This window comes from Heteronotia binoei, chromosome 10 (genome assembly GCF_032191835.1).
Source record: "Heteronotia binoei isolate CCM8104 ecotype False Entrance Well chromosome 10, APGP_CSIRO_Hbin_v1, whole genome shotgun sequence".
NCBI lineage: Eukaryota > Metazoa > Chordata > Lepidosauria > Squamata > Gekkonidae > Heteronotia > Heteronotia binoei.
In genome coordinates, this window is record NC_083232.1 from 19,102,550 (window position 1) to 19,118,592 (window position 16,043).

Sequence of the window (16,043 nt, forward strand, 5' to 3'; positions counted from 1 at the left end):
ATCCGTTGTTCTTATATACTAACCAGACTGTGCATAGCACATTTTTATTTCTATAAAACTATTAAAACTATTACAAAATATTCAAAAAAATACATTTTAGTAAATTGACAGCGGTTATTTACCAGTTTATTAATGCAAAACATCCTTTTCCCCCCCACTCTGTACAAACTATTCTCCATTGTCACTTAAATCGCCAACATGTGCGCTTCTTAAAAAATATTATTTTTCTCATAAATTTCTTCTTCTTGATTTTGAAGGTTAAAAATAAGAGAGTTTCTCCCTTCTCCCTTCCCCCATTCCCCACGGGCTTGCAAAAACAAGGAGAATTTGTGTAACAGTCTTGAATTCCAAGAGTGAATGAAAGGGTTTTTTTCTTTTCTTTTTTTTTCATTTTATACAAAGCAAAATATTTCAAAGACAATGGCAAACGATAACAGGAGCCGACGTTACATTTGATACTATTTAAATTAAAATAATATATTCTCATATTTTACACTATTTCAAAAAAATGAAATGTGACTGTTAAGCATTGATCTCTCAAAAAAAATTGAATTTACAATTCTGTGTATAAAAATATAATTTACGGACCTGCCTCCCCACACACCCCCACCCCCACCCCATGAAGCTTCCCTTCTGTTTGTTCTGAGACTCACGGAAGGTAAAGAGCAAAGCACTGGGCCGATGAGAAGGAGAGAGAAAGAGAGAGACATCTTTTTTTCCCTTTTGGAAAGTCTGGACACACGTGACAGGTAGAAAAATAGATCTCTGTGCAGTTTTGCTTGGCCTCGCAAAATAATTTTCTTCTCCCTGTGAGTATAACAGTTCGCATGATAATAAATTACCAAAGAAACTATTTAAGGCTCTTGAAGATCGGGTTCATATTCTTTAAAACATCTATTTCAAAATACCAAACAAATAAATATCCAGGAGATGAAGACGACGAAAACAACAAAACAGACAAAAATATAAATCAAATAAAAATATATATATTTATAAACTAAAACAAAACTTCCTGGGCTCTTCCTGTTCCTTTACGTCTACTTTGGACTGTCCTACTATTATTACTGATTCAAAGTTCTTTCTTTCTTTCTTTCTTTCTTTCTTTCTTTCTTTCTTTCTTTCTTTCTTTCTTTCTTTCTTTTCTTCATCTTAGCTTTCCCCCCCTCATTTGTAATATTTTATTTTTATGGTGGAGAAAGGTGGAGTGTTCAGAGAACTGTTGTCCCCCCCCCCTCAGCTGGCCATGCCCAGAGGGTGCAACATGTCAGAATCCAATACCCAGCGGCCAATGTGGTAGAGGAGGCGGGAATACCAGTGAACACCAGCAGTGGCCTCACTGGGTGCAGCTGATGGAGAAAGGCCAGGATAAGAACGGCTGCTGGGGGACAGCATCTCCAGGAGGGTATGGGCTACTCGGAAAGGAGCAAATGCCCAGTGGGCCCAGCTATGCTCTTCGATGACGGCATAACAGGAAGCCAGCACCTGGTTGATGAGGATGGTGCCCTGAGCAGTAAGCGGGGCGTAAGCCCCCGATGCCTCTTCCTGCAGGGACACCCGGCACACTGCAGCCTTGAGCAGCGTCTGACCCCCTTTGCCCAACACATATACGTGATGTCCTGGCCGCACACGGCTGGCAAAAATGGGCTGGGGTTGGGAATGGTTCTGCTGTGGGGCCACGAAGAGGAGGTGGGCAGCCGTGAGCAAGAGACGTGTCCGGGGCTTCTGGGTCTCAATGACGTAGAAGACCCTGTGAAGGGGGGGCTCCTCTTGGTCCAGGAAAGTGAGGAATTCACTGTAAAGCAGTTGCCCCTGCCCATCTGCTGCCAACACCCGGTCACCGGGGCTGAGGTCCTTCACCAACTTGGTGCCCCCTTGTTCCAGATTCACCACAGCGGATCCAGGGAAGCAGCCACCTGATTTGGCAGCTACGGAGTTCTCTGCGTGGGAAAGAAAGGCATAGGCATTAGAGTTGAACAAAGAGTTCCACTAGTAAATGATGAGAGGACAAACTTGCATGGACTTTTACAAGCGCATGGAATTGACTGATGGCCAAAACTGGCCAGACTCTCATTTCAGCCATTCCTGCTCTTTAAGATGCCAGAATAATTTTTGGTCTGGAATTACTACTGCTGTTTTCCTTATACTAAACATTATTGTCGTCGTCATCATTATCATTCTCTTCAGTTATCCCTTCCCTTTGTCCCCACTGGATGTCCAAAGCTGCTTTCGTCAATCTCCTATCTTCCCTTTGGTCTTTCTAACAGACCTGTGAGTTGGCTTCTCACACTCCAAGCGGGGCCTAGAGCTCTCTTGGAATTACAACTGATCTCCAGGCTAAAGAGATCAAGTACCCTGGAGGAAAAGGCAGCTTTGGAGGGCAGACTCTTTGGTACCACATCTCCACTGAGTTTCCTCCTCTCTTCAAACTCTGCCCTCTCCAGTCCCTGCCCCCCAATTTACAGAAATTTCCCAGAGTTGTGTTGGCTACCCTCAAGCTGAGGGAGGTTAGGCTGAGAGTGTGTGACTGGTGGAAGGTCATCCAGCAAGCTTCCATGGCAGAGTGAAGGATTCAAGCCTGGGTCTCCCAGATCCAGTCCAACATTCTGATTATTCTACCACCTCACTATTACGCTTGCCGTACATATGACATAGCTTCACCATGCTGTGCTATCCCCATCTTTGAGAGGGGAGTTCAAAAGATGTGTGGGGAGACAGCATCACTTCACACAGCAGATGCTGGACCCACCAAGGCAGATGTATTGGATTGAACCAAAGGACCAGCCATTCTTAACAACCACAAAACTGCCTCTCCTCACGCCATGAACTTATCAACATTATACGGTTTCAGTACTGTTGTTTCCATTTGGTTTTTAAGTAGGATTATCAACCTCCAGGTAGCTCCAAGGGATCTCGCACTATTACAACTGATCTCTGGAGAACAGAAATCAGTTCCCCTGGAGAAAATGGCTGCTTTGGAGGGTGGACTCTATGGCATTGTGCCCAAGCAAAAGCAGACGCCTGTTTATTGGCAATTCATCTACTGGAGGAGAAAGTCAAATTATTTAGGTTCCATTTTGAGACAGGCACATTTACAACGCTGTGCACTGAAAGAATGACTCATTTGTGACACAGAAAGGCAGAGGTTCCAGGTCTCAGGTAACCTTTAGATCAGCTTCTCTTGCTATCAGTAGTTTCTTGGCAAGACCAAATTATCCATTTTTGGCATACGTCGACTGAATTATTCCCCACTCTTGCATGTGTGAGTCTTTGGTGCCTTTCCTGGCAGCTGCCTCCCTCTCCTCCAGGAGCCAGGCCAAAACATTTCTTTCTACCCAGGCTTTTAACTAAGGGATGTTATCGGTTTTGGTTGTTTTATGGTCTGCTTCTGGCCGGAGGCCTGTTTTATGAATATCATTTGAGGCAGTTCCATGTTTATTCCATGCTGTTATTTTCCCGTGGGCTTGTTTTTAATATTGATAATTTATGTTGTTGCTTTTTATGATTTTGTTGTATTGTTTTAACTTGTGAGTTGCCTGGAGCAGTTCCCTGGAAAAGTGGTGTGTGTGTGTATTCCCTAAATAAATAATGTTTTTATATATGGATATATATGTGTGTGTATATGTGGGTGGATGGATGGACAGACATATGTGTATGTATATATAATATATACATATATATGAATATCTAAATATAATGAATGTACATATACATATACGCCTATTCTTTCTTTAAAGAGAAAAAACATAATAAGAACATAAAAATGTTGGTCAGTGTACAAACACATAAAATCAAGCCATGGGGTTTCATGCTTACAAATTGAATGAACAAGGTGGAAAATGAATGGGAGGAGGGAAAATCTAAATATATCCATAAGTACAGGTTGCTTTAATTAAAAATATGCTATAAAGAGCTATGTAATTTTATCTGAAGAGATGTGTGTGTGCGCGTGCGTGCATGTTATCAACACTATAATGCTAACTGGTGGTGGACAGTGCCATTAAGTTGCAAGAGACACGCCAAGTCGCAAGGCAAGAGATGAGCAGAGGTAACTTGCTATTGCCTACCTCTGCATAGCAACCCTGGACTTAGTTGGTGGTCTCCCATCCAAATACTCACCAGGGCCAACCCTGCTTTGCTTGTGAGATGTGACGAGGTCGGGGCATGATGCTAACTCCAACATTCTGAAACTGTTTATACTCCACTGCGGACAAGAAGAGCACTTTAACTAGCCCTCTCCATCTTTCTCATAGTGCTCTCTTCTCCTATAGGGTTGCCAGGTCCGCCCTGTCCACCAGTGGGGAGTAGGGTTGCCAGATCCAGGTTGGGAAAGTCCTGGAGATTTGGGGGTGTAGCCTGAGGAAGACTGGGACCTCAGTGGGGTACAATGCCATAGAGTCCACCCTCCAAAGCATCCACTTTCTTCAGGGGAACTGATCTCTGTAGTCTGGAGATGAGGCATAATTCCAGGGGACCCCCCAGGTCCCACCTGGAGGCTGGCATTCCTAGTTTTCCAGGTCTCCCTTGGACCCCAAGGCCTGGTCTCTCTTGTTAATTCACCTTGAGGCTGGGTGACTCTCTCTTTGCTTGTGTCACAAAGACAGGTCTGGGCCACCAGGTCTACATGGACCAGCCCTGCTTAGCTTCCAAAATCTGACTGGGCTAACCTCAACTCTTCAAATCAAACACATGGACCAGTACTTTTCTTTAAACAAGCAGACCTTTCATACATTTTAGCTGTCCCAGGAGTGGGTTAATGATGAAGATGGACTGAGGGTGGCTGATTTTGTTTCAGCGGCCCAGTAAAACTTTTCCTAACATGGAGAAACAGAACAGGCCACCTTCTATCGCCCATTTTGGCCATTTCCACGCGGCACATCTGTGGTCAGTACAATGCTATTGAAAAGTGCCCTCCCCATTTTTCCGTAACATCATGATAAATTTGTGCACTTCCCAGAATTCCCCATCTTTTCTCCAGTCTTTCTCAAACCTGCTTTACTCTAAACTTTCAGGAAAGATTGCATTAAAGCCTGGATGGCTGATGTGTGGGTGAGAAAGTTCAGATGTTCCTGCCCACCTGATTTCCACTGACATTCTTCCCAGAGTAGTCATTTCTTCCTCCCACAACCAGGGGGCTTTTAAACTTTTTTTTAAAAAAAAATCAGTATTAAAATATTATTATAGCAATATATTGCTGTAACAATAGTTGGGGGAGGTTCTCTGAATCCCAGCTTTCATTTCAAAAAAAGTAAAACTCTAGCCTCTTCCACTGCAGAGCTATAAGGGGAAAGGCATATGTCTGCAATGGAAGAGGCTAAAAACATTTTTTTTAAAAGCTGGAAAATCAGAAGACCTATTACATCTCTTAGTATAACATTACAAATGGGGGCCCGTGATATTTGTGGGGGATTCCCCCACCATTACTGGTGCTGGGCCATCTGAAGCACACACATACCATTGATGGCAAGCCCTATGTGGCTCCTAGACACTGGGTTTGCCGAGGCTTATCAAATCCTCCCCCCTCCCGCACATACACACTGACCCTGCTGGCACCAGGTGGCTCCACTGCGCCATTGAGGCTTCTCCTTCCCGCAACCATCAGTGATGGCAAGTCCCTCCAGGCCTATGGAGGTTTGTCTCCCGCACCCCCAGGGAGCTCCATGCAGCTGTACACAGGGCCTGGTGGGGCTTCCTGCCACCACTGCTTCCTGAAGGAGGAGGAGATAAGAGCATTGTCTGCTGACATTCTTTTTGGGGGGGGGGTGGGATTTAAACCCCCTCCCCCAATGTGTTTTTAAACCTTTTCAGATTTTTTTTTTCTGCAGACATCAAGTTTGCAGAATCATCTACCCTGCCCTGGATAGCCCAGGCAAGCCCGATCTTGTCCGATCTCAGAAGCTAAGCAGGGTCGACCCTGGCAAGTACTTGGATGGGAGACCTCTTTCAAATACCCGGAGCGGGAAGCAGAGGTAGGCAATAGCAAGCCACCTCTTTGAAATGTCCTGGCTCCACCAGAGGTCACCAGAAGTCAGCCATGACTTCCAAACATGCATGCAAACACACGTGAAAATGCTCTCTCACACACACAAAAAGGTTTCAGAACCATCCATTTTTAATCAATATGGGCCCAGTGTGCAGATTTAGATACCCACGGATGACCCTACCTATGACTATCAGAATATATTATACTGATATAATAATATTGTAGTGCCATTTTTTAAAAATGCCAAAGCTGTAGTGTTCTGGAGAGAGGTGACCACTGCTGGGGGACTGAGGCAGGAATACTGTGAGGAAATCAGACACATGGCGGCCCTGTTGCCCCTGTGTTGTATCAGCAGTGGGAGGGCTTCTAGTGTCCTGGCCCCACTGATGGACCTCCTGATGGCACCTGAGTTTTTTTGGCCACTGCGTGACAGAGTGTTGGACTGGAAGGGCCTTTGGCCTGATCCAACATGGCTTCTCTTATGTTCTTATGTTAGCAGCAGCACCTTCAGCAGAGAAACTGCTTTCCATACATAAACTGTTCATTGCCCAAATATGGCCAACTCCTCCCCTTCCCAGAGTGCCTCTGGTCACAACAAAGAGAAAGAGTTCTACTGGGAAAGGAGGGAATTCTGGGCAGCAGATATGGCAAAAAGAGGTTGCTTATAGTTCATCAGTGGGCTCCTCCACAACCCTCAATCTCCTCCAGAAAGTTGGTTCAGCCACAGTTTAGTGGCATGTGAGCCGAGACAACTAGTGCTTGCACAGGGGACTACCTTTACCTTTTTAAGCCTTGTGCTCATGTACCCCCATCACTGCCTCCTTCTCTCATGAACTCTGAGTTCATTTTTTTTTTACTTCTGCTTCAGGACAAACCACAATTTGCTGTTACCTCCAAACCAGGGAACAATGGTGGACACTCAGTTTCCAAAACAGGATTGCAAACCTGCCTGCTTCAAACTGTCATTTGCAGTCCAGGTTTGGATTGGGTCAAGCAGCAAACTGCCCTTTGCAGGCTCATTTAATGCCAGATGATTCTAAAGCACAAATAAATAATTGAATCGCAACACAAGAAGGGAGCAGAAGGGAGGTGGGACCCTGCAATCTCCGGGACCATTCCTGAATCATGCTTTGGCACAATGTGTGAACCAGCCCAGAATCTGTTTGTGCCAGCTATTCTCCTCTTTGCCAGCATGGAGAGACTTCAGGATTCATTGGAATGCGATATGCTCTTCCTCTAGAGTACATTCCTGGTTTTTTCCAGGTGCCACTGGTAATGCATAAGCCAGCTTGTAGACAGAAGACTATCAGATGCCTTCAGCTTGGCTGGCCTCCTATGGTTAAGTCAGCACCGAAACAACACGGTTGCTGGAGAACACAGTCTACTTCTGGCTCAAGTCCATGTCTGTCCCTGCCTCTCTCCCTATAATTATAATTCCAAGACCTTCTTGCAAAGAGGGGAAAATCCAGGACTTAATTTGAGCCCAGGAACATGTTTTTTTTACTGCCGGAGGAATAATTAGAGCAATCAAGAAGGGAGGGCTCTGAGCATGTGCAGGGTGCCTGATCCTCTCTGCCAAATGTGCTGGGTACGTCGACCCAACATTTTGCAGTGGATTATTCAATTTGTAGTTCAAGTTTTCAAAGCGCCTTCTGCAACTAGGAAGCTTGAGCTGTGCCCAGTATAACTGGTCTTGGTGGCTTCCATTGATCTTCCCTCATGATGTTCACACCATTGACCTAGAGTCCTTTTTGTTCTGGCTTTTGTCACTGGCTCCCCCTTGTACATCTGAGGACAGGAGATGAGCTTCCAGCTTCGAGTTGTGGGCTTTGAGCCTGCAACTCCTCTTTAACAATTAAATGCTGGGAAAATCCCTCCCGTTGGCAAGAGTGCAGGACTCAGCCCTTGTGCATGATAATGCCAGACTCCAAAACATTTCTGCCTCCTTCCCAGGACAGGCTGGGAGCCTTTGAAATCTAATCTCCCTCCTCCTTCCTCCCCCCCTGTCCTCCCCACCCTTACATGTTTGTACACCTGCTTCCTCACCTATGAAGTTAGCACGCATTGCATTAGAATAAAAGGGGCAGCCAGGGAAGGCGTTGATGTGGGCTTGCTTTCTGTTCTCTCACAGCTGCCCAGATGCTAGCCCTAAAGAGACACCGACCCAGCATGCCCTTCTTTAAAGTCTGAGACAAGACCTGTCCCTGTGATTGCTCAGTGAAGGACAAACGGCTCATTGCCATTTGGTCCAGGTTTTTCTAGCTGATAGGGAGGGAAGGTGGCGTGGTGCAGCTTCATCTCATCAGATCTCAGAAGCTAAGTAAGGTCAGTACTTGAACAGGACACCACCAAGAAAGACTCTGCAGAGGAAGGCCTCTGCTTCTCTCTCATGTTACAAGCCCCTTGCTGGGGTTGCCATAAGTCTTGGATGGGAGACCACCAAGGAAGCCTCTGCAGAGGAAGGCAATGGCCAATCGCTTCTGCTTCTCACTTGCCTTGAAAGCCCTTTGCCAAGGTTGCCGTTAAATCTTAGATGGGAAACTACCAAGGAAGGCTCGGCAGAGGAAGGCAATGGCCAACCACCTCTGCTTCTCTTTTGTCTTGAAAGCCCCTTGTTTGGGTCACCATTAGTCAGTTGCGACTTGACGGGGCTTACGTGCATATGCTTCCAACTGATGTCAGGAGAACAATATATTCATATAAAACTTTTCTACCCCAAGAAAACATGAGGACTACTGCCCTCCCTTTTCCTTGCCCCCAAACAACCAGCTCTGCACATGGGCTTAAATCCATCCTTTACACTGTTTTGAGAATGAGATGAGATGAGATGAGATGCTTGAGAGTCTGACGAGCTAAAATATCATCCTTTCCATGTGTCAGAATAATGCTGCAGTTGTTTTCAAACTTCCTTCAAACCAACCTCTCCAGATCTGCTAAAGAACCCCCCATAGGTCACAGACAGCTTGCAGAACATTCTAGGGCACAATCTTTTCACATAGAATTCTGGCTTATTGAAGTTTACCATTTCCCTCCACAAGCTGTTGGGGGGGGGGGACACTCTCCGGCACAACCAAGACTCTCCTGGGGCTGAGCGATGCTAGGGAAAGTTGACAAAGTCAGGACACTTCTATCTCCCAGGGAAGTTCATCAGATGTTACGATACTGCTCTTTTGGTGATCCAGTTTGGTGTAGTGGTTAAGTGTGCGAACTCTTATCTGGGAGAACCGGGTTTGATTCCCTGCTCCTCCACCTGCAGCTGCTGGAATGGCCTCGGGTCAGCCATTGCTCTTGTAGGAGTTGTCCTTGAAAGGGCAGCTGCTGTGAGAGCCCTCTCAGTCCCACCCACCTCAAGGGTATCTGTTGTGGGGGGAGAAGATGTAGGAGATTGTAAGCCGCTGAGTCTCTGATTCAGAGATAAGGGTGGGGTATAAATCTGCAATTCTTCTTCTTTTCAGTGAGGAACCCCTGATCAGCTTTTGAAGAACCTCTGCATTCCAAAAAATACACATTGTAAACTACTACTCCAAGCTTCTCTAAGATGAGAAAAGTTTGCCCAGGGTTTGATCTAAAAGGCACATGACAAAACAACTTCATTGAAACTAAGCATGTCTGCTCTGGTTTGGGAGACCTCCTGAGACACCCAAGTGGGCTGCCTTAAGTCCTAGGCTAGATATAAATGTGATTGACGGTCTGGACTCCTCCTCACTCCGAGGCAAGCTGAGTCCCCAAGAGCAGCCTGAACAAGCAGTTGAGAGCAACTTACGTGCAAGAACAACTATTCTCAGCAACTTTTATTGGAACAAGGCAGGGGCAGTCTAAACTACGGAGCGGTACATCTCAGTGGCCGCTGAAACTCTGTTACTATGGAAACGCAGTTGCTAGGAAGAATCTATGCTCTCGGATGCGCTTCAGACAGCAGGCAAATCTGTAACGGCGCAAAGGGCATGTCCCATGCTGGTACACTTTTAATTTGGTTCGTTGCTGACCTAGTTTAGGCAGGCTTACGGGGACTGGCTGAGAGAAGGTTACTCAAACATCTCAGAAGTGTTCCTGAACCTTCACCCACCCACTGCTCCTGAAGGAAAGCTATGCCTTCCAGACTGTCTCCCCGTCTCCTCCTTGAGCAGTTTCCCCTCATGCTGAAACGTAGAATTTAAGTGCCTTGGGGGGGGGGGGTCTGTTTTTTAAATGTCAATTTAGTATTATTTCTTCTATTCAGGGACTTGGTCTGGCTTACAACAACAGAGTCAAACAGAATCACAAAGTGGAAAACTGACTGAAATCCACAGTAAAATGAAGTGACTATGAAAATGATTAAACCAAGCCAGTCCACAAAACAGCAAAGAGCTATCGGTGCCGCCCACCTCAAAGGCCTTCAGAAACTGCCATACCTCATCTAGGTTTCCCAAACTCCAGGTGGTGGTTGGAGATCTCCAGGGATGACACTGATCTCCAGGCAACAGAGATCAGTTCATCTGGAGAAAATGGCTGCTTTGGAGGATGGACTCTACAGCATTATACCCCATTGAAGCCCCTCCCCTAACCCTGCCCTCCTCAGGCTCCACCCCCCAAATCTCCAGGTATTCCCCAAACCGTAGCTGGCAACCCTAATCTCAACTCACATCCTGAAAATCGAAACTGAGCAGGCCGGGCGGGCAAAAAAGACTGCTTTCCTGTTCTAGTGAGGTAACTATTTGATGGAGTAATGCCTTCAGCTGGGAAAAGGGAATGAGCTGTGATTTCAAGGGCTGCCCATTCACAACCTGCCTATGCCAAAGATTTACTAGATGGCCTTTGGCAACCAACTCTCTTTCAAGCTCTACCGCCCCCCCCCCCCCCCCCGGTGAAATGGAAGCCTAATTCTGGCCTGCTGTCAAGGTTGTTGAAGTCGTAGTCAGCCATGAGGCATACTGGGCTCGTCACGTACTTTCAGGTCTCACCTGCCTCACAGGGTTATTGGGAGAGGGAACAGAAGAGGAAGCCTTGCCTACACTGCCCTGAGCTCTTTAGATAAGGGTGGACAGAAATGTGATCAATAGACAGGGACATCAGTGGAGCAATAATAGGTAATGATTACCAAGGGGGTGTGTGGAGGAACCTGGCTGGCCACTCTGACTTCCCTTGCTATTGTTTCCCCAGGTTTATGCGTCAAGTGTGTGTCTGAAGGCAAAAAAGGCTCCCACTGGTTTCATTTCAGTAGAGATTATAACAATACCAAAGGATCAATAGAGCCAGAGCATTTGGTAGGGTTACCAACCCCCAGACGGGAGCTGGTGACTTCCAAGAATTACAACTGATCTCTACAGAGGTCAATTCCCCTGGAGGAAATGGCTGTTTTAGAGGGTAGACTCTGCAGCTAAGATACCCTGCTAAGATCTCCAAGCCCTGCCTTCTCTCAACTCCACCCGTTTTTTCCAGGGATTTCCTAACATGGAGTTGGGGTTTTCGTTTGGGTCTTGTGATATTTAACTTAGTGAATCCTGACCAGCCCTGATTTGTTTGTTTTTGTTGGTATCATTTTTGTATTCTGTTTAGGAGGTTTCTGGAGGTCTCCCAGAATTACAACTGATCTCCAGACAACAGAGGTCAATTCCCCTGGACAACAGGGCAGTTTGGGAAGGTGGACTCTATGGCTTTGTACCTTTGTTGAGTTCCCTTCCCTGAATCCCCACTGCTTGTATATGAGGGAGAGCAGAACCATGTGGATACACAGGGATGTTGGGTGTGTGGATGACAGATCCATTCCTTCATCTTAGCCAGGATTCCAGAAGACTAAAGTCATTCCAGGAGAGGCCACTCCAGATTTTATATTGGACCGCCCCCACTCTGCAATGATGCTCTCCTTCAGCCCGCCCTACCTCACAGGGTACAGCCCTCTCCTCCATGTCCTGCCTCACACCAGAATGTAGGTGTGTTCCCTTAAAGCTCCCTTAAAGCACGTAGGTGGGGACAACATGGCTGAATGGAGGCATGCCTGGCCACTTCCTGCTTTGTTTCTTAGGCTTGGGTAAAAAACAGTTCTTTCCAACAGCTTATTATTTGTGTGCTTCTTCCTGCCAGAAGTTGTGATGTTTTTCTAGATTGTGATTCTACTCTGTTCCTTTTTGTTGCTGGTTTTTGTCCTGGGGGTGTTGTTGGTGTTCTTATTGTGGGTGCACAACATAAAGACATTTTAGGCCAACCCATGCATAGTTAACATGTTCTATAGGACATTATGCTTCCATTAGCCTTTTTGAAGTTAACACCCCCTGCCCAAGTGATTAGGGTCTTGCACCGAAAGGAAAGGTCCCCTGTGCAAGCACCAGTCGTTTCCGACTCTGGGGTGACGTCGCTTTCACAACGTTTTCACGGCAGACTATTTACGGGGTGGTTTGCCGTTGCCTTTCCCAGTCATCTACACTTTCCCCCCAGCAAGCTGGGTACTCATTTTACCGACCTTGGAAGGATGGAAGGCTGAATCAAACTTGAGCCGGCTACCTGAAAACCCAGCTTCCGCCGGGGATCGAACTCAGGTCGTGAGCAGAGCTTAGGAGTGCAGTACTGCAGCTTTAACACTGTGCGCCATGGTGCAAAAAGACACAGGATCCCTGTGTTCCCTTTGCCCAAGATGGGCACACCTGATTGCATAGCATCCATGAAGGCAAAACTGGTTTTCCTCCCAGGTAGAGTCTCCCGAGCCCAGGGAGGTGGCTGTTCCCCTGGCCGCATCACTCCACTGCCATTTCCAGCCTGAAAGCTTCTTCTCGGACTTAATTATTGATAGCTGCACTGCTGACCCTCTGCACCAACAGCAGAGTCCTCTGGAGAGGAATTTGCTCGCTTGGTCAGACCTGGTTAGTGAGCTTGTTAATGACAGGAGGCAAGCAGCAAACCAGACCTAGTCTGTGCTTTCGTTCACACTTCAGCAGACGCATGCATAGGAAAAATGGTCATCAGACACCTGATCAAGGGTCCATCTTGGGAATATTAGCCAGAGCGGGACCGGTGGCTACCATCTCCCTTAAAGCACGTGTCATTGACTCCCCTTAAGATTGTTTAAAACTCTCTTTTTAGTGTTTGACAGGATGGCTTCCACTAAAAGATTAAGAAGGGGGGGGGAGGTGGCTGTGAATTTCCAGCATTGTGCAGGGGTTGGACTAGATGACCCCTGGGGACCCTTCTGGCTCTATGTTTCTGTGAGCTCATCAGAACTCGTCAGATTAGATTTTTTAAAAAGTTAAAAACTGAAGGAGAGGAGGAGGAAAGCAAACCAAAACTTTGCATAGTCTTTTGTGTCATTTTGGATGCCCCCAGTAAAAGGTACTGCACAGATTTCGTTTCTTGTTCCATATATATATATATAAATCAGCAGTGACTGTTGCCCAGCCTATCAGTAATAAATGCATGAGCAGGTGAAGCTCAGGTGGTCCATCAAAGTCATCCTAGTCTACTCAGGCTAGCAGTGGCTCTCCTCCATCTCAAGTGGAAGACTTTCACAGGCTAGCCTGATCTCATCACTCAGAAGCTAAGCAGGGTCAACCCTGGTCAGTACTTGGATGGGAGACCTCCAAAGAAGTCCAGGGTTGCTACACAGAGGCAGACAATGGCAAACCACCTCTGTTCATCGCTCGTCTCAAAAATCTTATGAGATCACGGTAAATCAGCTGAGACTTGATCACAATTTCCATCACCATTACCTGATCCTTTCAACTGGAAATGTCAGGGATTGAACTTCAGACTTTCAGCACGCCAACCAGAAGCTCTTCCACTGAGCCGCAGGCCCTCCCCAAGGCTTCAACTGCACCCTATATCCCATAATTCATCTGACCTATTGCAGAATTTTCCCTGACTTGCGGGTGGATTTTTCAAACTTGCTATTATCTTTATGATGCTTCAACTTATTCTTACACAAATCTCTTCTTTCAGCTACAGTTACTGTTATCCTGGAAAAGTACTTGCCTAGAGGGGAGGGGCTAAAGAAAAAAAAAGTATAAAAGCAATCACTATAACTGAGGAAAAGATCCCAAGATTTAAAATAACCGTTTTGCATCTGGTTTACTCATTTCTGCTTCTAGTGAGTCAGAGACACTAAAAGATACACAGAGACCTGGCTATAGATCAGGGATGGCCAAACTGCTGCTCAGGAGCCATATGTGGCTCTTCCACACATATTGTGTGGTTCGCAAAGCCTCCACCATCCCATCAGCTGGCTTGGAGAAGGCATTTCTCTCTAAATCACTTCTCCAATCCAAGGCAACCAGCAACTTGGAGAATTAATTTAAAATTAAAGTTGCTTTCTTTTCACCTCCCCTCCCCATGTATTTTCCTTTCTTCCTTCCTGTTTTGCAGCTCTCAAACATCCGATGTTTATTCTATTTGGCTCTTACATTAAGGAAGTTTGGCCTCCCCTGCTATAGATCATCAATTGGTTTTTTCGTGGGGTGGATAGTGCAAGGGAAGTCTGGCTTCAGCTTTGAAGGCCCCCTTTCACACATTACATGATTTTACACTCAACATGTTTTGTGTGCACCAAAAAACCCAAAGGTGTATGACTATTATAAGTTTGCATTTGTAACCCTTGTATCACTCTGGGCGCCCTCAACAGGGATCCAAATGGCTGCCGGTCCCTCTTGGGTTCACACATCTTAGCTGACCCAGGTCTCCTTCCTATGTGAAATGGGTGACACTCCTGATATACAGAGGAATCCTAAACAATGGACCAGAGATGGCCATCACTCTATTCTGAGCCAATGCCTGACACAGTTGGAAAACAGAGATGGGAGAGATGCAATGTTAGTGGCAGCTTTGAGGAAACAGGATTAGAAACTAGAAATCAGTTATGAATCAACCCATCTTCTGTTGACCAAAGCTAACTTTCATATTTTTTTTAAAAAAAGTATATAACCAATCAGCAACTGAAAAGAAAAGGCCTCTTTTGGTTAAAGCCAGTCTATTCTCTGGTCTGGTTTAGAAACATCTGTCTGAGAATCACCCTAGTTTGACACTTCAGAAGAACAGTCAAAAAGAAGCCCCCGGGGCTGATCTAGTTGGATCCACCCATCCCACCCTCCAAACCACTGGCAAGTCTATTTGACAGCATTTTCATTGCTCATCTCTAATCCCTTCTGGTCCTGGGTTAACAGTTGTTCTCCTTTTGATGATTTTAACTGTTGTTATTACAAGCCCTTGCTTTGGGATGGTTCCATAACATTCACCAACACAGGCCAAAGCATGAACGGTGCTTTAAATTTACACCATATTCTTATTGATCATTAACATTAGAAGAGATTGAACAATGGTGGTGCAGTTTTACACTTGGTTTTGTTGATGTGGGTCTACACAAGGAGTTGGATCCAGATTAACTTTTACTACTGTGGCTCTTTCACTGCCTTATTGGCCCGCCTAGAGAATGCATTTGTCTCTTTAAATCACTTCTCCAAGCCAAGGCAGCCAACAGCTTGGAGAATGCATTCAAAGTTCAGGTTGCCTTCTTTCACCTCTCCCTCCCTACTCCCTCCACCCATCTATTTGGCGTCCTTCCTTCCTCCCTCCCTCCCTCCCACATCTGGCATTCATGTCTTGTGACTCTCAAACATCTGATGCGGCTCTTACATTAAGCAAGTTTGTGCACCCCTACAGTAGCAGATGGGATTCCTCTTCCTTCTACAGACCCCCAATTTGCCCTTCGTGCCATTCTTGAGGATCCTGTTGGATCAGCATTTTGGGGAGGTCAGTGGGCTGTGTCAGGAGAGCAAAGGCAGGAAAGCAAGGATGGATTTAGTGTGATTCCAACCCAAGAACATCTGTTGCTTTAACATTTGGGGAACCACTGTCTTTGTTCTGAATCCCCAGCTTGCCCTTTTCACTAGGCCGAAGTCAATGGCTGAATTCTGCAGTCATACAAAGTATGCCATTTCGAGTGCTGCCAGAAAAGCAAGAGACAAGCAAAATTACAGGGCAAGATCCGGAGGAAGTCCCATTAGTTTCAGTGGGAAAGTCAAGTCTAGTTGCAGAGCAGCAGAAATTCCAGCTGTTCAGTACCAATCATATCACAAGCTAGAACAAAAAAAATCTCTCTAGGAAC

At 46.0% G+C, this 16,043-nt stretch overlaps 1 protein-coding gene across 1 annotated transcript in view; it reads right to left on the reverse strand.

The window, feature by feature from the left end:
* Window positions 1-1,164: 1,164 nt before the first annotated feature.
* LOC132578211 (sonic hedgehog protein-like) overlaps window positions 1,165-16,043 on the reverse strand; it is a 35,506-nt gene continuing 20,627 nt past the window's right edge. Inside the window, exon 3 of the mRNA XM_060248102.1 lies at window positions 1,165-1,937. Within this exon, the coding sequence (XP_060104085.1) occupies window positions 1,234-1,937 (704 nt within the window). The 3' untranslated portion in view covers window positions 1,165-1,233. The remainder of the gene's footprint in view (window positions 1,938-16,043) is intronic.